This window comes from Lagenorhynchus albirostris, chromosome 8 (assembly GCF_949774975.1).
Source record: "Lagenorhynchus albirostris chromosome 8, mLagAlb1.1, whole genome shotgun sequence".
Classification (NCBI taxonomy): Eukaryota; Metazoa; Chordata; class Mammalia; order Artiodactyla; family Delphinidae; genus Lagenorhynchus; species Lagenorhynchus albirostris.
In genome coordinates this window covers 56,542,325-56,557,309 of record NC_083102.1, presented here as the reverse complement: position 1 = coordinate 56,557,309, position 14,985 = coordinate 56,542,325, and the positions used below count along the sequence as shown (strand labels likewise).

Genomic DNA, 14,985 nt, shown 5'->3' with positions numbered 1-14,985 from the left:
GTGGAAAACGGGGCGTGTGTGAGCACACTTCACCCTCCTCCACATTTCCAAATGTCTGTTTTCTTCCACAGGACAAAATCTGGAAACATGTGCCTTTCACCAAATACATATAAATAGCATAGGCTAAAAACCAAAGACCACAACGACAAAAATTAATTGACGTTTGTAAATTGTGAAGCATACAACTGGCCCAAAGGAAAAATACTAGGACATTTGTTGTTAGTACTTTCTCTATTTGAACAGTCTTTGTTTTCCAGTGAGATTTTCATACATCTCTTATCTAATCCTCCACATACAATACAGGACTGCTTTCTCTAGGCAGGCAAAATTAGTTCAAGAAAAGGGTAGGAAAGAACTCTCAAGTAGATATATCTTTTATGTTATTCATTATTGAAAATGCTTATTTACTATTTCCAAGAGAGATATAGGTCTTAAACTTTGTATTGTACCTTATCTTGAAAATGCATATTCTGTCATAAATGCTATCATAGAAGTCTAATTTCTTGAGGATCTTTTCCTATCCAAAAGACTATTAAAGTAAATTGCAGTTGGAACTACAAATGCAGGCATTAAGAATAAAGGAATTTTCCCTGTTGTAATATATTTGAATACCCAGGGGATAAACAAGAACTAGGAAAGGTTTAACCAGGTTTAACTAGAAAAGCCCCATCTTTCTGAGCAATAAAATTCCCCACCTTTAAAAAGACAGAAAATAACAGCCAAATATTGAGAGTCATGTCATCAACGTATTACTAAGTCATGTGCAACATCAGATATTTTAAATTACTCTAAATAAATTATATGAAATACTGCATTTTTCTTAAAAAACTGACATTCCAGAAAACACTAGATTAAGGTCCTCCCTAGCCAAGAAAAGTGGAGATAATAAAGAAAAACCCAAGAAAGAAGAGACAGACAAAAAATTAGCAGAAGAAATTTTTGAAAAAGGGAAGATATTAGACATTTTCAGTCTACAAATATTTATTGAAATTGCAATTAACATGAAAAACATAACCAAAGTCATAAACTAAAGCACATCCGTCAGCACTTCATCTCTGTGATTCAAGCCTATGTCTCTTTTCTATAAAAAAGAATACATAATTTTCTATATAAAAAAGAATATATAATTTTTAAGGACTCTTTCTTAAGCAAACTAAAGACAGAATTGTGGGGTTTTTTTTTTTCATTTTGACCCAGTTCTCAGGTCAGTGAATCAGTAGTTAAGAGGCAAAAATATTTTCCTTCCCAGTGCCCAAGGGGATATATTAAAAAGAAAGTTATTTCTTGTAAAAGGAGGCTGCATTATCCCAGTGCTTTCACACTACTTCTGTAAGGGTTTATTTTGTTGGGGGCAAAAGAAAACAGTGTTCTCACTTCTCAGCAGGGAATCCCAGTGGGTTTATGGTCCCTTTCCCATCGAAGTAGTCAGTCTCTTCCCTTGAAAGTTTTTTGGTTGGGCAGATTCTCTCCTGTAAAACCAAGGGTGAGAATCTTACTCCTTCACACAACTTTTTTTTTTTTTAAGTTAAACTCAAAATAACTCATCGAATAAATAAGGGCTGAATAAATCCTCAGTTTATTGAGTGATGTGAAAATTGCCCATTGTCATTTGTGTCATTTGAACATTTCATTTCCATAATATCTAAAATTTCATTTTCTTGTTCTGTCTGCTTATTCTATGATCTTCATGTAGAGAGTTAGGAGGCAGAATTAAAAGCATTGTTCTTGCTGCATCTAAAGAAGCTGGCAGCAGACTAGTCATTTTCTAGAAAGAAATGTTTCTCTGAACTTTTTATCTGAGTCTGAAAGGGACAATACAGTGAGATTAGTTTTTACTGGGAACCTGAGCATTTACCTCAAAACCCAAAACAATTGGGTCACATTTTCTACAGCCTCTTATATAAGTAAAGTCAAATGAGTCCCAAGTTCTGAAAACCAAAGTGAATTTCTTCTAAGTCTCCCTTGTTCAGGACAGTTGAGCCAATAGGCTATGTCAGAACGTCAACCTAGTCACAGGAAGATCAGCTTGGAATGGATGCTTACAAGTGAGGCACTAGAAACTGATGAAACCACGGGTGGAAACTTGACTCCTCCCACCTAGCCCAGAGGAGGCTGGTGGGAGGGAGACCATGTAAATGTGAGGGAGGTGACAGCGATAGCAGAGTTTTTGAGATGAGAGATCAAATGGCAGATAAACTGTATTGGAATTATCCATTTTGGTAGCCTATGAAAGACATTAGATTGAGAATGAAAAAGTATGATGGATTTGAGGGACAGTGCAGAGAGAATAATGCCAAGACACGGTAATGAATTGAGGTATCTTACCCTGATCATTTATGCTATTTCACTTTACTTACATTTCAAAGCCAATAAATGGTCTTTTAACCAAGATCATATGGTACAGAAAAGTATAGAGGATTTCTTTATTCCTTTAAAAATTTCTTATTTATAATCAACCATGTTTCCATATGGATTTGAAGAATTTATTCCTAAATTGGCTATAAACATCAACCCAATCTCCAGTTTCTCTCACCTGACCAATCTGGGTGATACCTCTGCACGAGAAATTAGTCACCTACAAATGGTATCTTGTGGTGTGGTTTATGTAGTGAGTCTTCATCTCAACATTTGCAGCTTGTTTCCCTTGCTTTGAGAAGGCTGTTATGAATGTCATGCAGCACTTCTTATAGATTTGTTTTCATTCTCAAAATTTCAGTTGAGTTACTAGAAGTTTTGTACACTCCCTTGGGGTATGTTGGTTAATTGCTAGAAAGCTGTGGAGCAATAATCAATTTGATATTAGCTGTGTTCAGGTGGATTGCTCCAAATACTACAGCATTGTTCTCGCTGAACCGCAGGATCTCAGATCCCAGCTCTTCTACTTACAGATTAATGTTGAGCAAGTTACTTAACCTCACGGGGCTTCACTTTCTTGATAGAGATATCAATAATAATAGTACCTTTCTCAAAGAGTTGCTTGTGAGGATTAAATGAACCAATACACCTAAGATCCATAAATCCATTTAAGAGTCAGAACTCTCAAATGTTAGCTATTATTATTTATACTAGAGTTGTTACCGTTGTCAGCGACTTAAGCACTCATCATTTTCTAACTGTGGTACTCAGTTCCATTTCTGTGTCAACACACCATGGGAGGTGTGGAAACTCAGAGCATGTGTAAAATATTGCTTAAATCTAAAAGGACTAAGTGTGAAAGCAGAATGCACATACTCAGAGGTTTTAAATCACAAATAACCAAAAAGGGCTGTGGCCTAAGCCTGAGCATATAAAACTCATTCAGTCATGGCTTGAAAATCCCCAGTGAAGAGTGATAATATCCTCATTACAGCATGTAGGCAAAGACCTGTGAGTATAGCAAGCTGTTAATTTTTATTCCCCTGCCACATTTCTAACAGGCTTTCCCCCCCACCCAATCATGTTTTCTGTTTTCTCTGGCTTTGTTTCCTGAACACTTCTGGAGTATTTCCTTTGCCAATTTCTGGATCATTTTCCAGTGTATTTATCTCAAATGGGACTTTTTTCTCCAGTGGTTTTTTTTTTTTTTTCCCTAAACACACCCAATCGTGACTACAGTTGCACAGATTCAAGCTTATTTTCTCTGAGGCTTTGTCAGAAATCAGCCCAGGATTGCATGACAGACTCACATTTAATTGAAAACGTTATATCTTTAAATTTCTCTAGAGAAGGACTGCAGTAGTTTCCTACAAAGTTAATGCTGACTTTCTGACTGGGGGATTTTTCTCCTTCATTCAACTAGCTTTAAAGACTGTACAAGTTGACAGCTTTCAAGTTGAAATGAAAGCCTTTTGCCCTTTGGTTTATCAACTGCACTGGCATCTTGACAAAAATTTCTGTAATTCCTCCTCATGAAGTTTTAGTATACATGTGCATCAAAGTCAGGACGTTTCTCATTGCATTGTGAGTCCACTGGAACAAGAAGCTTGTGCTCTTTGATGGTTAGAGTTATCAGTACTGGAAGGCCAGCAAGTAACCAAAACAGGAGTCAGGTACCGAGTAAACTCCCTCTGTACCCTAAACCCATTCAAAGTGTGCTCCATCGTCCAATAGCATTAGCATCACTCGGTACTTAACTTAGAAATGCAGAATTTACCACCCCATGCTAGATCTTCTGAATCAGAATCTCTACTAATGGGACCCAAAATCTGTGTTTTAACAAGCTCTCCCAGTGATTCTGATGCATGCTAAAATTTGAAAAAGCACTACTATAAACTTTATCATTATTTATATTTGAACTGGATATTTTTGGAGGGATTCATTATTACATCACTGCTTTCAAGAACTCCTTTCAATAAGCCATGCCCACACCCTTTAGAGTGTAATTTCAAGTGGTAGATGAAAGGGCATTTCAGGCTTGTAAGATGTATGAAGGAATGGAGAGGAAAAAGGCAAGCCGTATGTCCTTTCTAGTTCCCTGTGTATCAAGATCACTCTCACACTTCAAAAGAGAGCTGGGAAAAATTACTGACCTAATCAAATATCAGTCTCATTTGATCCATTCACTTTTATAGACAAACAAAAGTAGTTTCTTTCCACAGTATTTCCCACTCTAGTTCTAAGCAGTTCAGGGAAGATAATAGAGTTGCAACCTCCATTCCCCAAAAGTGTATGCCCACGTGAGGCGGAATGATATACACACCACTGAAACAGAGGCAGAGCAACCTATAGACACAGTGCTGGAGATCACCAGAACCTACACCAAAGTTTATTTCTGCTTTAAAACAAGATTTATCAGAAATAAACTTGGCAGCTTTGATTCGGTACAAAGTATTATGGAGTTAGTACTCTTTAAACCATCTCAAACTAATTTTTCACTATTTTTAGTTATTTATTAATATATTTGTATAGTGGAGGATGTGGTTTTAACTGTTTGCCGTAAGTTTTCAAACACGCTTCTGATAGCCCCCAGTAACCAAAGAGAGACCATCCTAGCATACTCTTCATTTTGCTACAATATTGTTCATGCAAATTCGAGAAGTAAATTTATAGTTAGCCACCTCTTTTACTATAAGTTAGTCTGTATAGCAGCCCCCAAATAATGCAAAAATTGGAGGAAGGGCAGAATGCTTGACAATGCTTAATAATTTGTTCGACTTTGGCAGAATCTACTAATTCATTCCTTGTTAATTTTCTCACAAATTGAATGGATTATTTAATGTTAATAACACAAACCCCATTAGTTTGATTCATTTATTTGCTATGATCTAGGTGCCAGGCTTTATGTACCTGAGAAAAGAATTTTTAATGGTATTAATGTTGATTACAGAAATCACCTTTTTTAGAACTCATTGTGCATGGCTGCATTTATGTATTTCTGTATTCATCTCCCCTCCAGAAGATGACTTTCTCAATTGCAAGCACTGAACTTTCTCTTCGCAATTCTAGGACCTAGTCCAGGATTGAACACACAAAAAAATAAGCATAGTTTCTTCATGAAATTTAGCCACCATTTTGAAAAACGAAGGATCTTAAATAATGTGTTTAACCAAACTCTAGCAGAATGTCCTTTAAGAAATAGTTGGTTGTTATTTTGAATTCTCCCTTGCCAGATTTTTTAAAGCCAAACAAGAACAAAACATCTCACAATTTTTTCCTTAGTATGCTACTGTATCTAGCCATATAGAACATAACTACAGTGAATAATGAGGATTGTCTGCATGTAAAATGTGAAGTCAAAGCTGCTTTGGATGACACAGAGTCCCAGCTTTTCCCTGGGCCATCATCTTTGCCCTCTTCTTATCCCTTCCTCTGCAAATGGCAGCCACCAAAGCTTCTGCTCTGGACCTCTTGATCCAGAAGGAATAGGGTTTTCAAGTAAGAGTAGTCTTTAAAATGAATCCAGAGTATCAACTGAATTTCTTATTTTACTTGTTTGTCATGTGCACATAGCAAGTATTTGCTTAGCAAATGCAAACTAATAATATTTACTAATGCCAATTAGGAAGGTAATCAGATAAAGTCAGTGCCTTTGTAAGCCAATATAAATTACTTTCAGATTACCTGATGTTTTGAATTATCTGCACTACTGTTCCACTTTGGTCAGAATCAGAGGTTGATTCTATCTCTGAAAATACACTATCTGCCTTCTCATGGACACAGCTGGCTGCTTCTTAACGTTCAATGAGTTCTGAAAGGACTCAGTGCATCAGATTCCCAATAAGTGAATTACTATTGCTATGCATTGAATAGAAATGAGTGCTCCTGCAAAGGTTACTGCAATACTGAAAGTCACTTTCAAGCTAATTTGCTTTGTAAAAAAGAAGGCCTGAAATCCAGTCAGATTCAAACTGTAAAGCAGAGCATTTGATAAAATAATAATGCAAATAATCATCCCTAATATGTAAAGTCTTGCTAAATTGTTCTTATTTTTGTTGTTGTTAGAGGGAGTCAAGCACAGCTAAATACCTTAGGGTAGTGTTCCTCAACCAGGGACATTTTCCTCTCCAGGGGACATCTGGTAACGTCTGGAAATATATATATATATATATATATATATATATATATATATATATATTTTTTTTTTTTTTTTTTTTTTTTTTTTTTGCGGTACGCAGACCACTCACTGCTGTGGCCTCTCCCGCTGCGGAGCACAGGCTCCAGAAGCGCAGGCTCAGCGGCAACGGCTCACGGGCCCAGCCGCTCCGCGGCATGTGGGATCTTCCCGTACCGAGGCACGAACCCGCATCCCCTGCATCGGCAGGCGGACTCCCAACCACTGCGCCACCAGGGAAGCCGTGGAAATATTTTTGATTGTTATGACTGGGTAGGGGATGCTACTGGCGTCTAGGGGATAGAGGTCAGGAATATTGCTAAACACCCATCAACACACAGGACAGCCCCACAACAAAAAGTATCCAGTCCAAAACATCGATAGTGCCAAGATGACAAGCCCTACTCTAGAGGTGACTAGGAAACTATTTAGGGTGTTTTGTTATGTAGTTTAAGCAATAATTATTTCTGTACAGACAACAATATGTAGTTAAGCTTGATTGCTCCAGAAATGTGGATCCCACATCAGTACTGAGCACCAGGCGAGGTTTCCATCCTTCTTTCTGTGTCCCAAACACATGGACCCCCATATAGAAACTAAGGCTCCCTTATGAAAGCAAAATCACATCAGTTGGGCTCAGCATAGCTCCTGGCTCATATATGAGAAATTAACCACCTGGTTCTCTCCTCTTTTACTGCTAAGTAAACATCACTAACAGATCAGTGAACTTCAGGAGAGCATTAACAATTTCTGTGTTATTCTCCTCACTGGCCATAGAAAAGGGGCCCTAAAAGTTATGTGACGAATCCTTGGATGCTATCAGAAATTATGGGTCTCAGACACACTACAGGAAAAATAAACCTGTCTAGTTTATATCAGTAACCAGGATGTAATGCGAAAAGAACATTTGGGAGACTAGGCTTCCATTGCCCTAGTTGGCTGTTTGTGTACATGTAATACTAAGAACCTATGAACTATTACTCTGATTTCCAATTCTAGAGGGTGACACGTTGATAGATGTTTGGGGAAACTGCCTTTCAGACTGAATGCAGATACTTTGGTTCATTCTCACGTTCACCCTCTGTTCTCGGCCAAATTGTTACAGATGTCTTCCACTGAGTATCTCCATTTCTTTCCAACAGCCGATCTGCAAGATTTTGCACTTTTTTCACCAGTACATGATGTCGTGCAACTACTTCTGGATGCTCTGTGAAGGGGTCTATCTTCACACACTCATCGTGGTGTCTGTGTTCGCTGAGAGACAACGCATGTGGTGGTATTATGTCCTGGGCTGGGGTATGTATTTTCTGCAGCTGAGTTTTGAGCCACCTTTACCTCTGTCTGTATATTCACAGTCTTCTTCTAGTCTTGGTCAGAGAGCAGGCAGGGGCTGAGGTCCTTTGAGGAGAGACGGGACACAGGTGCTGGCAGGAGTTCAGTCTCCAGGAGAACTTGGTAGAAGCTTTTTAACAAGTTCACATGGACTGTGATAGCAGGAGAGTGAGTGCAGCGAAGGAGGGGTATGACTATGAGAACGTCTTCAGGAAACAAACCCAGTTAACAGATGGACTGAAAACATGTGCTGATTGAGAGATCTGATTAGACCCCCTTCAGTTTTATTGATCACCTGTTTGTAGAGCAAAGGAGAATTTCACATTTTGAATTCTGTACTCCCCTACCCTGGACCCACTTCCCTTCCTCAAGAGTGTTCCTTCCTGTCAATCCATCAGCAGGACTCCTCTAGTGAAGGTTGAGGAAGTGGAGTCCAGCTAAGCAACAGACATAACCACATGGGCCTCCAAGTAGAACCTACCTGACCTCACAGTGCATGGCAATGGCTTTGAAAAGCGTATGGTGGGACTGTTTGAGGTGTGGCTACTTCTTCTTCTTTTTTTTTCAAGGTTCATGGATGAGGTTTATTTTCCAATTGACAGTTTATGTTAGGTGAAACAGTCTCCACACCAGACGAGAAACAGTCACTTATTCATGTGGTTGAAAGAGTGAATTAAGTTAATTGTAGTCTTTAAACATTTAAAAACAGTCTGGGGGAAAAAAACCTATGTAGTGCTCAAACTGTACTTTTAAAAATACTATTTTATTTATACTCAAGTATGAAAAAAAGGGCTATACTACCATGTTTACATACATACCAATATTGGAAACAATTCAATAATGAATCACATCTACATTTTATAAAGAATACACAAACATTAAAAAACACCGATTGGTTATAGAAGGCAGAATAGAAGAAAAAACGATCAGCTATCATTTTCATTTCCATTAAAGAGCAGCACCCTCTGAGAAGAATCAAATCAGTTAGTAATACTCACCTATACTGCGAAGTAATATATACAAAGGAAAGTTAGTGATTGTACTGATTCTAGTACTTCTACGAAGCCATTTTAATCTTCCTCACACTCAATGCAAAGAAAATAATATGAAGAAAAATATGTTCTCACCATTCACAATAAAAAGAGTCTGCTTCCTTCTGCAAGCCTGGCATATTGTACAGTAGAGAGCACTTCATGGCTCAGGTGGATCAAAGTATCATTTTGATTCTGAGCCACCGAATAGAATCTCATGCATATTTGGTGACTGGACTAACTCCATAGGAGCTGTGATAGATTGAACTATTTCTGTGGAATCCCCAGATCTCCCAAATAAGAAAAGGCCCTACACAAGCAAAAATGACAATCAGTCTGTCCATAAATTCTATCTATAGGCTCTTTCTCTAGTGTAAGGTGGAAAAAGGGGCCCTTTCTTGAGTACATGGATACAAGTGTTGCTGTAGTCTACAGATTGCTGGATTGACACTGTGTCTATCATAATGAAGATAAGGTATACCTAGAAACCACTGCCAGATTAAGAAACTTCCACAACTTGTCTCAACTCTTCAAATAATGGAGCAAGTTCCTTTTCTAGGCTGACGATTAGTCCTGTATTAGCATTGCTGCTGGCTATGAAACTCACCACCAAAGGTAAACGACTGAATTGAACCAATCTGGTAGGTGTTATAGTAACAGGTGATACTTTTATTTTTTGAAATCCAAGTTTGCTCCCTTGGTCTGTTGCAAGGGCAAAAGTAGACAAGAAACCCGGTCTCAAAGCATGCTCTGGGGCATTATCACTGGCCACTTTAATGAAAGGCACTCCGCCGGTATCCGATACAGCAATCCCATGGAGCCCCTCAACACGTGGTGATTTTTTCTACAGGAATCGTTGTAGGTAATCCGCCATCACGAACCCCTTTCTCTGGCAGGATCAATCTCCACGCCTGGGTTTCTGGGCTGCCTGCTTCTCTGAGCTGTCACTTCAGAGGACAGCTTCTGAGACAGCTTCCTCTAAAAGCCGCTGTCACGTGATTTGTGAGGTGTGGCTACTTCTGTACAAATTGACTAAGGGTGCTGAGGTCCTTGGGGACTCTCTAGAATTGTTCCCTTTCCCCGAGGGCTGCTAAAAGAACAGCTCCACCGGTGGAAGGGAAGCAGACAGATAGTAAGGCAGTGAGAGGGAAAAAGCTCTGGGACAAAAACACATGCAGTGAAACTTCCAGAGTGGAGGAGGATCCCGAGGGCCATTCCACACTGTCTGTAGAGCCAAGAGCTGCCCTTACTCTCCACTGACAGGGTGACTATGACTCTTGGAGCAGAAGCTGTGGATTGCCTTCAGCTAAGCCTGACTTTTAATGCAGCATTTGGGGGAGCCCCTAAAAATATCTATAAGAGAGGCAAAATTTCATGAGGAGGGAGGATAATCCGAACGAAGACTTTCTGAAAACATCACACTTTGTAGTTAAACCCCTGCCCAACAATTATTGTTACCAACTGTAAAGAAATGCCTCAGGGAAGCCATGTAAGCAGCCCAAAGTCTTCTCCACAATTTACTCCAGGGATGGCCCTATGCAATATTCGTTTACTGGTCAACCCTCCCTCATAGGAACACATGGATTTTAACCAAGTATCAATACATTACCCGAACCCAATGGGATAATCCTTTAATGGTGGGTCAATAGGGCAGATATTTGGGTTGCCTCAAAGTTGAACTGATGATGCTACAGCTCTTTGGTTGTAAGTAACAGATAATAAGATATTCTAATTTAGTCAGAAAGAGAAATTCTCACACTCTAGAGTATCTCATGGAAGTCAAGAGCCAGAATGCAGCAGGGCTACTAAAAGGGCTGTATCCTGGCAACAGCCCAGCATCCTGGATTTTTTAACCATCCAGTAAGGTTAGAAATCAAGCTTGTGACTATCCTGCCCATCCCCCTCAGGTGCTAGGTCCTCCTGTTTCTCCCTGTCCTCAAAACAGGCCAGCATACAATCAAACTTGTTTTTTGTTGTTTTTTCTTTTAGTCCCAGCCTTTCCTTCCCCTGCCCTTCTCAGCTTCATACATACCCTCCCAGTGATCTCTAGTCTTCTGAAACTGGTCATGCCAGGAATCAACTAGCTACAATTTAATTCCCCCCAATAGCAATTCTGATTATCACAATAATAATGATTGGTACTGGTCAGATGCCTTCAAACTGAAAACCTGAAAATAACATCCCCCCGGCCCCCCCCCCCCACAGACACCATTCCTGTCTGATCTAGTTTACTTATTTCCTTTGAAGTAAAATGTATGGCATACTTCTTGTCCCAATTTTGACTATTTAAAAACATCTGTCTGCCACACTCAGAAAATTTCTCATGGAAGGAAAAGGCTGCAAATTTATTCTTGCTTGTGACATTCAGCAGAGATGAGAGCACCCTGGAAGGAGCAATTTCTACTGCTCTTTCCATAGATGCACTGTGAATTCGTTATAAAACTTTTAACATCATCGTAGTCAGCTCTTTGAAGACATCTGCTTAACACCCATGTTCATGTGTGTTACAATTCAAAGGAAAAAAGAACAAGCTGTTGTATCAAAAAGGTGATGAAAATAAGTAAAATATTTATGGGATATCTTAATCAGAGAATACTTAAAACGTTATCAGAATGATTCAAGTAGAATCCTAAGGAACATCACATTCAGTAAGGTAAGCACAGAATTGTCCTTTTAAAAGAATGAGAAGGATTTAAATTCCCATAGGTGTTTAGAAAGATAGTCAACAAGTATAGTTCTAAAATGTAATTTTTTTTTTTTAACATGCCTGAGCTAAAACTATCTTTCTCCACTCCTGCACATACTAAAGTTCCACCAAACTCTTTACCATTCAAAAATCACAGTACCACATCTCACTTCTGAGAACAAAATTGTAAGACAGCTATGATGACTTCTTTTAAAGCAATAGCCTTCTCTTAGAACTTCAGGCAAGCATTATCTTTGGATGGGAGGAAAACAAGTAAAATTACAACCAAAATAAATTCTCAACAAAAATAGTTTCACAGAAACTTTAAAGAATTTAATAGAGCAGAGAAGAAATTTCTAGTGGATATTTTTATTGTCCTTTTGAAATTATTTTCACACCAAAACAGTACGATGGCTCCTAAAATTTAGGTCCAATGCCATGAAATAAGGTGTAACCTATGTTTTGAAAAGAGTTTGAAAGTGGGACAGCAGAAAATTTGACCCAAGAAAGCTACGTCCTAAGACCTAACTTTGTTTGCAGGTGACGTACATCTCATCCATTCATTTCAGCTGTAATATTCCCCACTCCATCTCAAAGAATTGTAAGAGACAGTATGAACATCACCCTCTGGGTGAAAAGTATCTGGTGGTGAACTTCCCCCCAAAAGAAAATGAAAAAAGGCTTCTTTCAGTAGTTACTTCCTTACAAGTCTGCACTGGATGGCTTACTGGTCAATTTCTCTCAGATCGAAGCAACTTCAAACACTGAAGTTTAGTTCTCAGAAAAATCATTTATTTTACAACCCTCTTCAGATTGATTCTTCGCCTTGCTGTTTCTCCCATTGTTATAAATCAAAGAAGGAACTCCCCTACCCATGGGCTTTTATAATGAACAAGTAGAATTTATCCAGCACTCCTGAAGAAGAATCCTGGGGAGAGAGGATTATTCTTACTCTGACCATCTTTACTGGGCGGGAAAGGTTGTTATGACGCTTGAAGCCTGGAAGAAGAGGAAAAGGAAAGAAAAAATAAACTGTAAAAAGTGACATCATGGCTAGAGGCAGGTGAAGAGCCCTAGGAATTAACAGATATGGATCTATACTCTTCTCTGTATTAAGTAAGAATCACATTTTCCTTTCTACAAAATGACAAGGTGGAAGTGAAGTCTCCATATTGCCTCTCTTGCTGTCTAATTCTAAAATGTGTATTTCAAAGTAAAGTCAGAGAGTGAATTTCTGATTCTAAACCTGAGTGGGATGTTAGAACTGCTGTGAATAAAACACAATCATGTTTTGTGTTAAATAGACTCAAAATTCTTCGAAGTCAAACATTTGATGGTCCTATTTTGAATTATATGCTTCATGGGTTAAGAAGCTGAGATGGTTCTTTGGTGAAAACTCAATGTTCTGAGTCTCTTTTTGCATATAATTCACAGAAAATAAAAGTGTGGAGGTCTGATTCACTTCTGAGACACATTTCTTAACTGATACTAGTTTTTAAAACTCTTGTCTACAAATGTGTCAACCAAATCAAAAAGTTTTCTATTGTGCATGGGTATATTTGAGAAAAAGATTTTTTTTTTTTTTACAAAAGTTACAACTTTACTCTAGATTACTTTTATAGAATAAAGGTTGATTTTTAAAAGATTCAGACTGACAGGACGCATCGCCAGCAGCTATCTCCATCGTTCCATTTATAAACTCAAAGCTGTTTTTGACTCGTACTTCAAGTTTACTCAGAGAAGTAGATTCTGAGCTGCTTTAATAAAAGGTCCTGGAGCCAGAACTTACAGAGGGTAGGGTATGTACTAGCTACTCTGAAGTGTTCTTGTTGAAAGAAAATAGGATCAATGCACATGATATAAACAGAAAAACAAAAAGCCCGGAAGAAATACTGAGAGCACAAAGAAGTCTTTGGAGCAATCAGACTATGGCTTTCATATGCCATCTCAGGTCCCTTCCCTTCAGGACAACCCACCTCCCCTGTGTAAGAGAGCCCAGTTCACACACAATGAAAAGCATTCTGGTCTCAATTAATAGTCATCATCATCATCATAGACATAACAATGGTATTATGGTCATAGTGAGAGTAATAATGTACCTACCACACTGGATAATTTGTGAAAGGCTTTTAATTATCTGGATGCTGTTAACCAAACTCTCTGACAGCACATGATGTTCTAACTAAGAGCATTTTTACCTAGTTTGACCAAAGATAATCTGCACAAAAACATCAGGGCAATATGTTGACAAGACATTAAATTTGCCACTATTCTTGAAAGTAAACTACAATTTCTATAAAACTGTAGTTACAGCTTTTGTACTTTTTCACATTTTAGGGCTCCCGCTGGTGCCAACCACTGCCCATGCTATCGCAAGGGCACTGCTATTCAATGACAAGTAAGTATTGTGGTTCTTAGTTAACATATTTGAAAATAAAATGCAATTGTATTGATGTATTCCCTCCTCTTTTTTTTAGCTGCTGGCTGAGTGTGGACACGAACCTGCTTTACATCATCCATGGTCCTGTCATGGGGGCATTAGTGGTGAGAATTGCTTTTTAAATCCATTATTAACAGTTAATTCAATGATAATCTATAATAAGAACAATTTGAGTCTTTTTAAAAATGATTTTTATTTACTACAATTGGGTGGAGGGGCATAAGCTCATTTCTATACAAGCCATAGCAACAATATAGGTGTTCTTTTTTTTTTTCAACAATTCTATAAATTCTCCTAGTTAAAGACCAAAGGTCAGGATGTTGCTGATAAGAGAGCGAAAGACCACAAAGTCCCCCTGCAGCATTTTTCCCTGGGCTTTGCCAAACTAAACCATCTTCCATTTCACCTTTGGTCCATGAGCCATCATCATAACTACTACTGAACATGCACTTAAAGCATTTCAGGCGCTTCACATACCTTGCCATGCTGTTACTAACAGCAGACCTTCCAAGTGGATACATTGAGACATTTGACTCATTAGGAAAACTAGACCCAAAGACTCAAGTAAACTCACTTAAGATCACATGACTAAGTAAGAAGTTGGGCCAGGAGAAAATATGACTGTCTGAATCTATATGCAAGCTCTTTATTTCCACCCATGGTTTGCTATATGTTGGCCATCATCAGAACCATCAAATTTAAAATTTAGACATTATTTTCCCCATTAACCTCAAAGATAGTGTTTTCTTCAGGTAAGAGTAAGAAAAATAAAAACAGTCGGAGTCATAGACCATATTCTGCTCCTGCACTGAAGCAGCATCCGTTAGTAACTGATCAAATTGGGTTATCACCCGGGCTGTCTCCTAACTTTCCTGGCCTTTGCAACGCAAATTCAATTTCTTTTGCCATTTTTCAGAGTAGTGGTGTACTTACTAGTTCAACTGCGCTCACAAGGACCTACTAACGT

The 14,985-nt window shown here is 38.5% G+C and overlaps 1 protein-coding gene and 1 pseudogene across 1 annotated transcript in view; one reads left to right on the top strand and one right to left on the bottom strand.

The window, feature by feature from the left end:
• Nucleotides 1–14,985, top strand: part of CALCR (calcitonin receptor) — a 65,604-nt gene that overhangs the window by 38,931 nt on the left and 11,688 nt on the right. The window contains exons 7-9 of the mRNA XM_060156087.1: nucleotides 7,672–7,825; nucleotides 13,916–13,976; nucleotides 14,056–14,122. Of these exons, the coding sequence (XP_060012070.1) occupies nucleotides 7,672–7,825; nucleotides 13,916–13,976; nucleotides 14,056–14,122 (282 nt within the window). The remainder of the gene's footprint in view (nucleotides 1–7,671; nucleotides 7,826–13,915; nucleotides 13,977–14,055; nucleotides 14,123–14,985) is intronic.
• On the bottom strand, nucleotides 8,686–9,766 carry LOC132524244 (ragulator complex protein LAMTOR3-like; annotated as a pseudogene).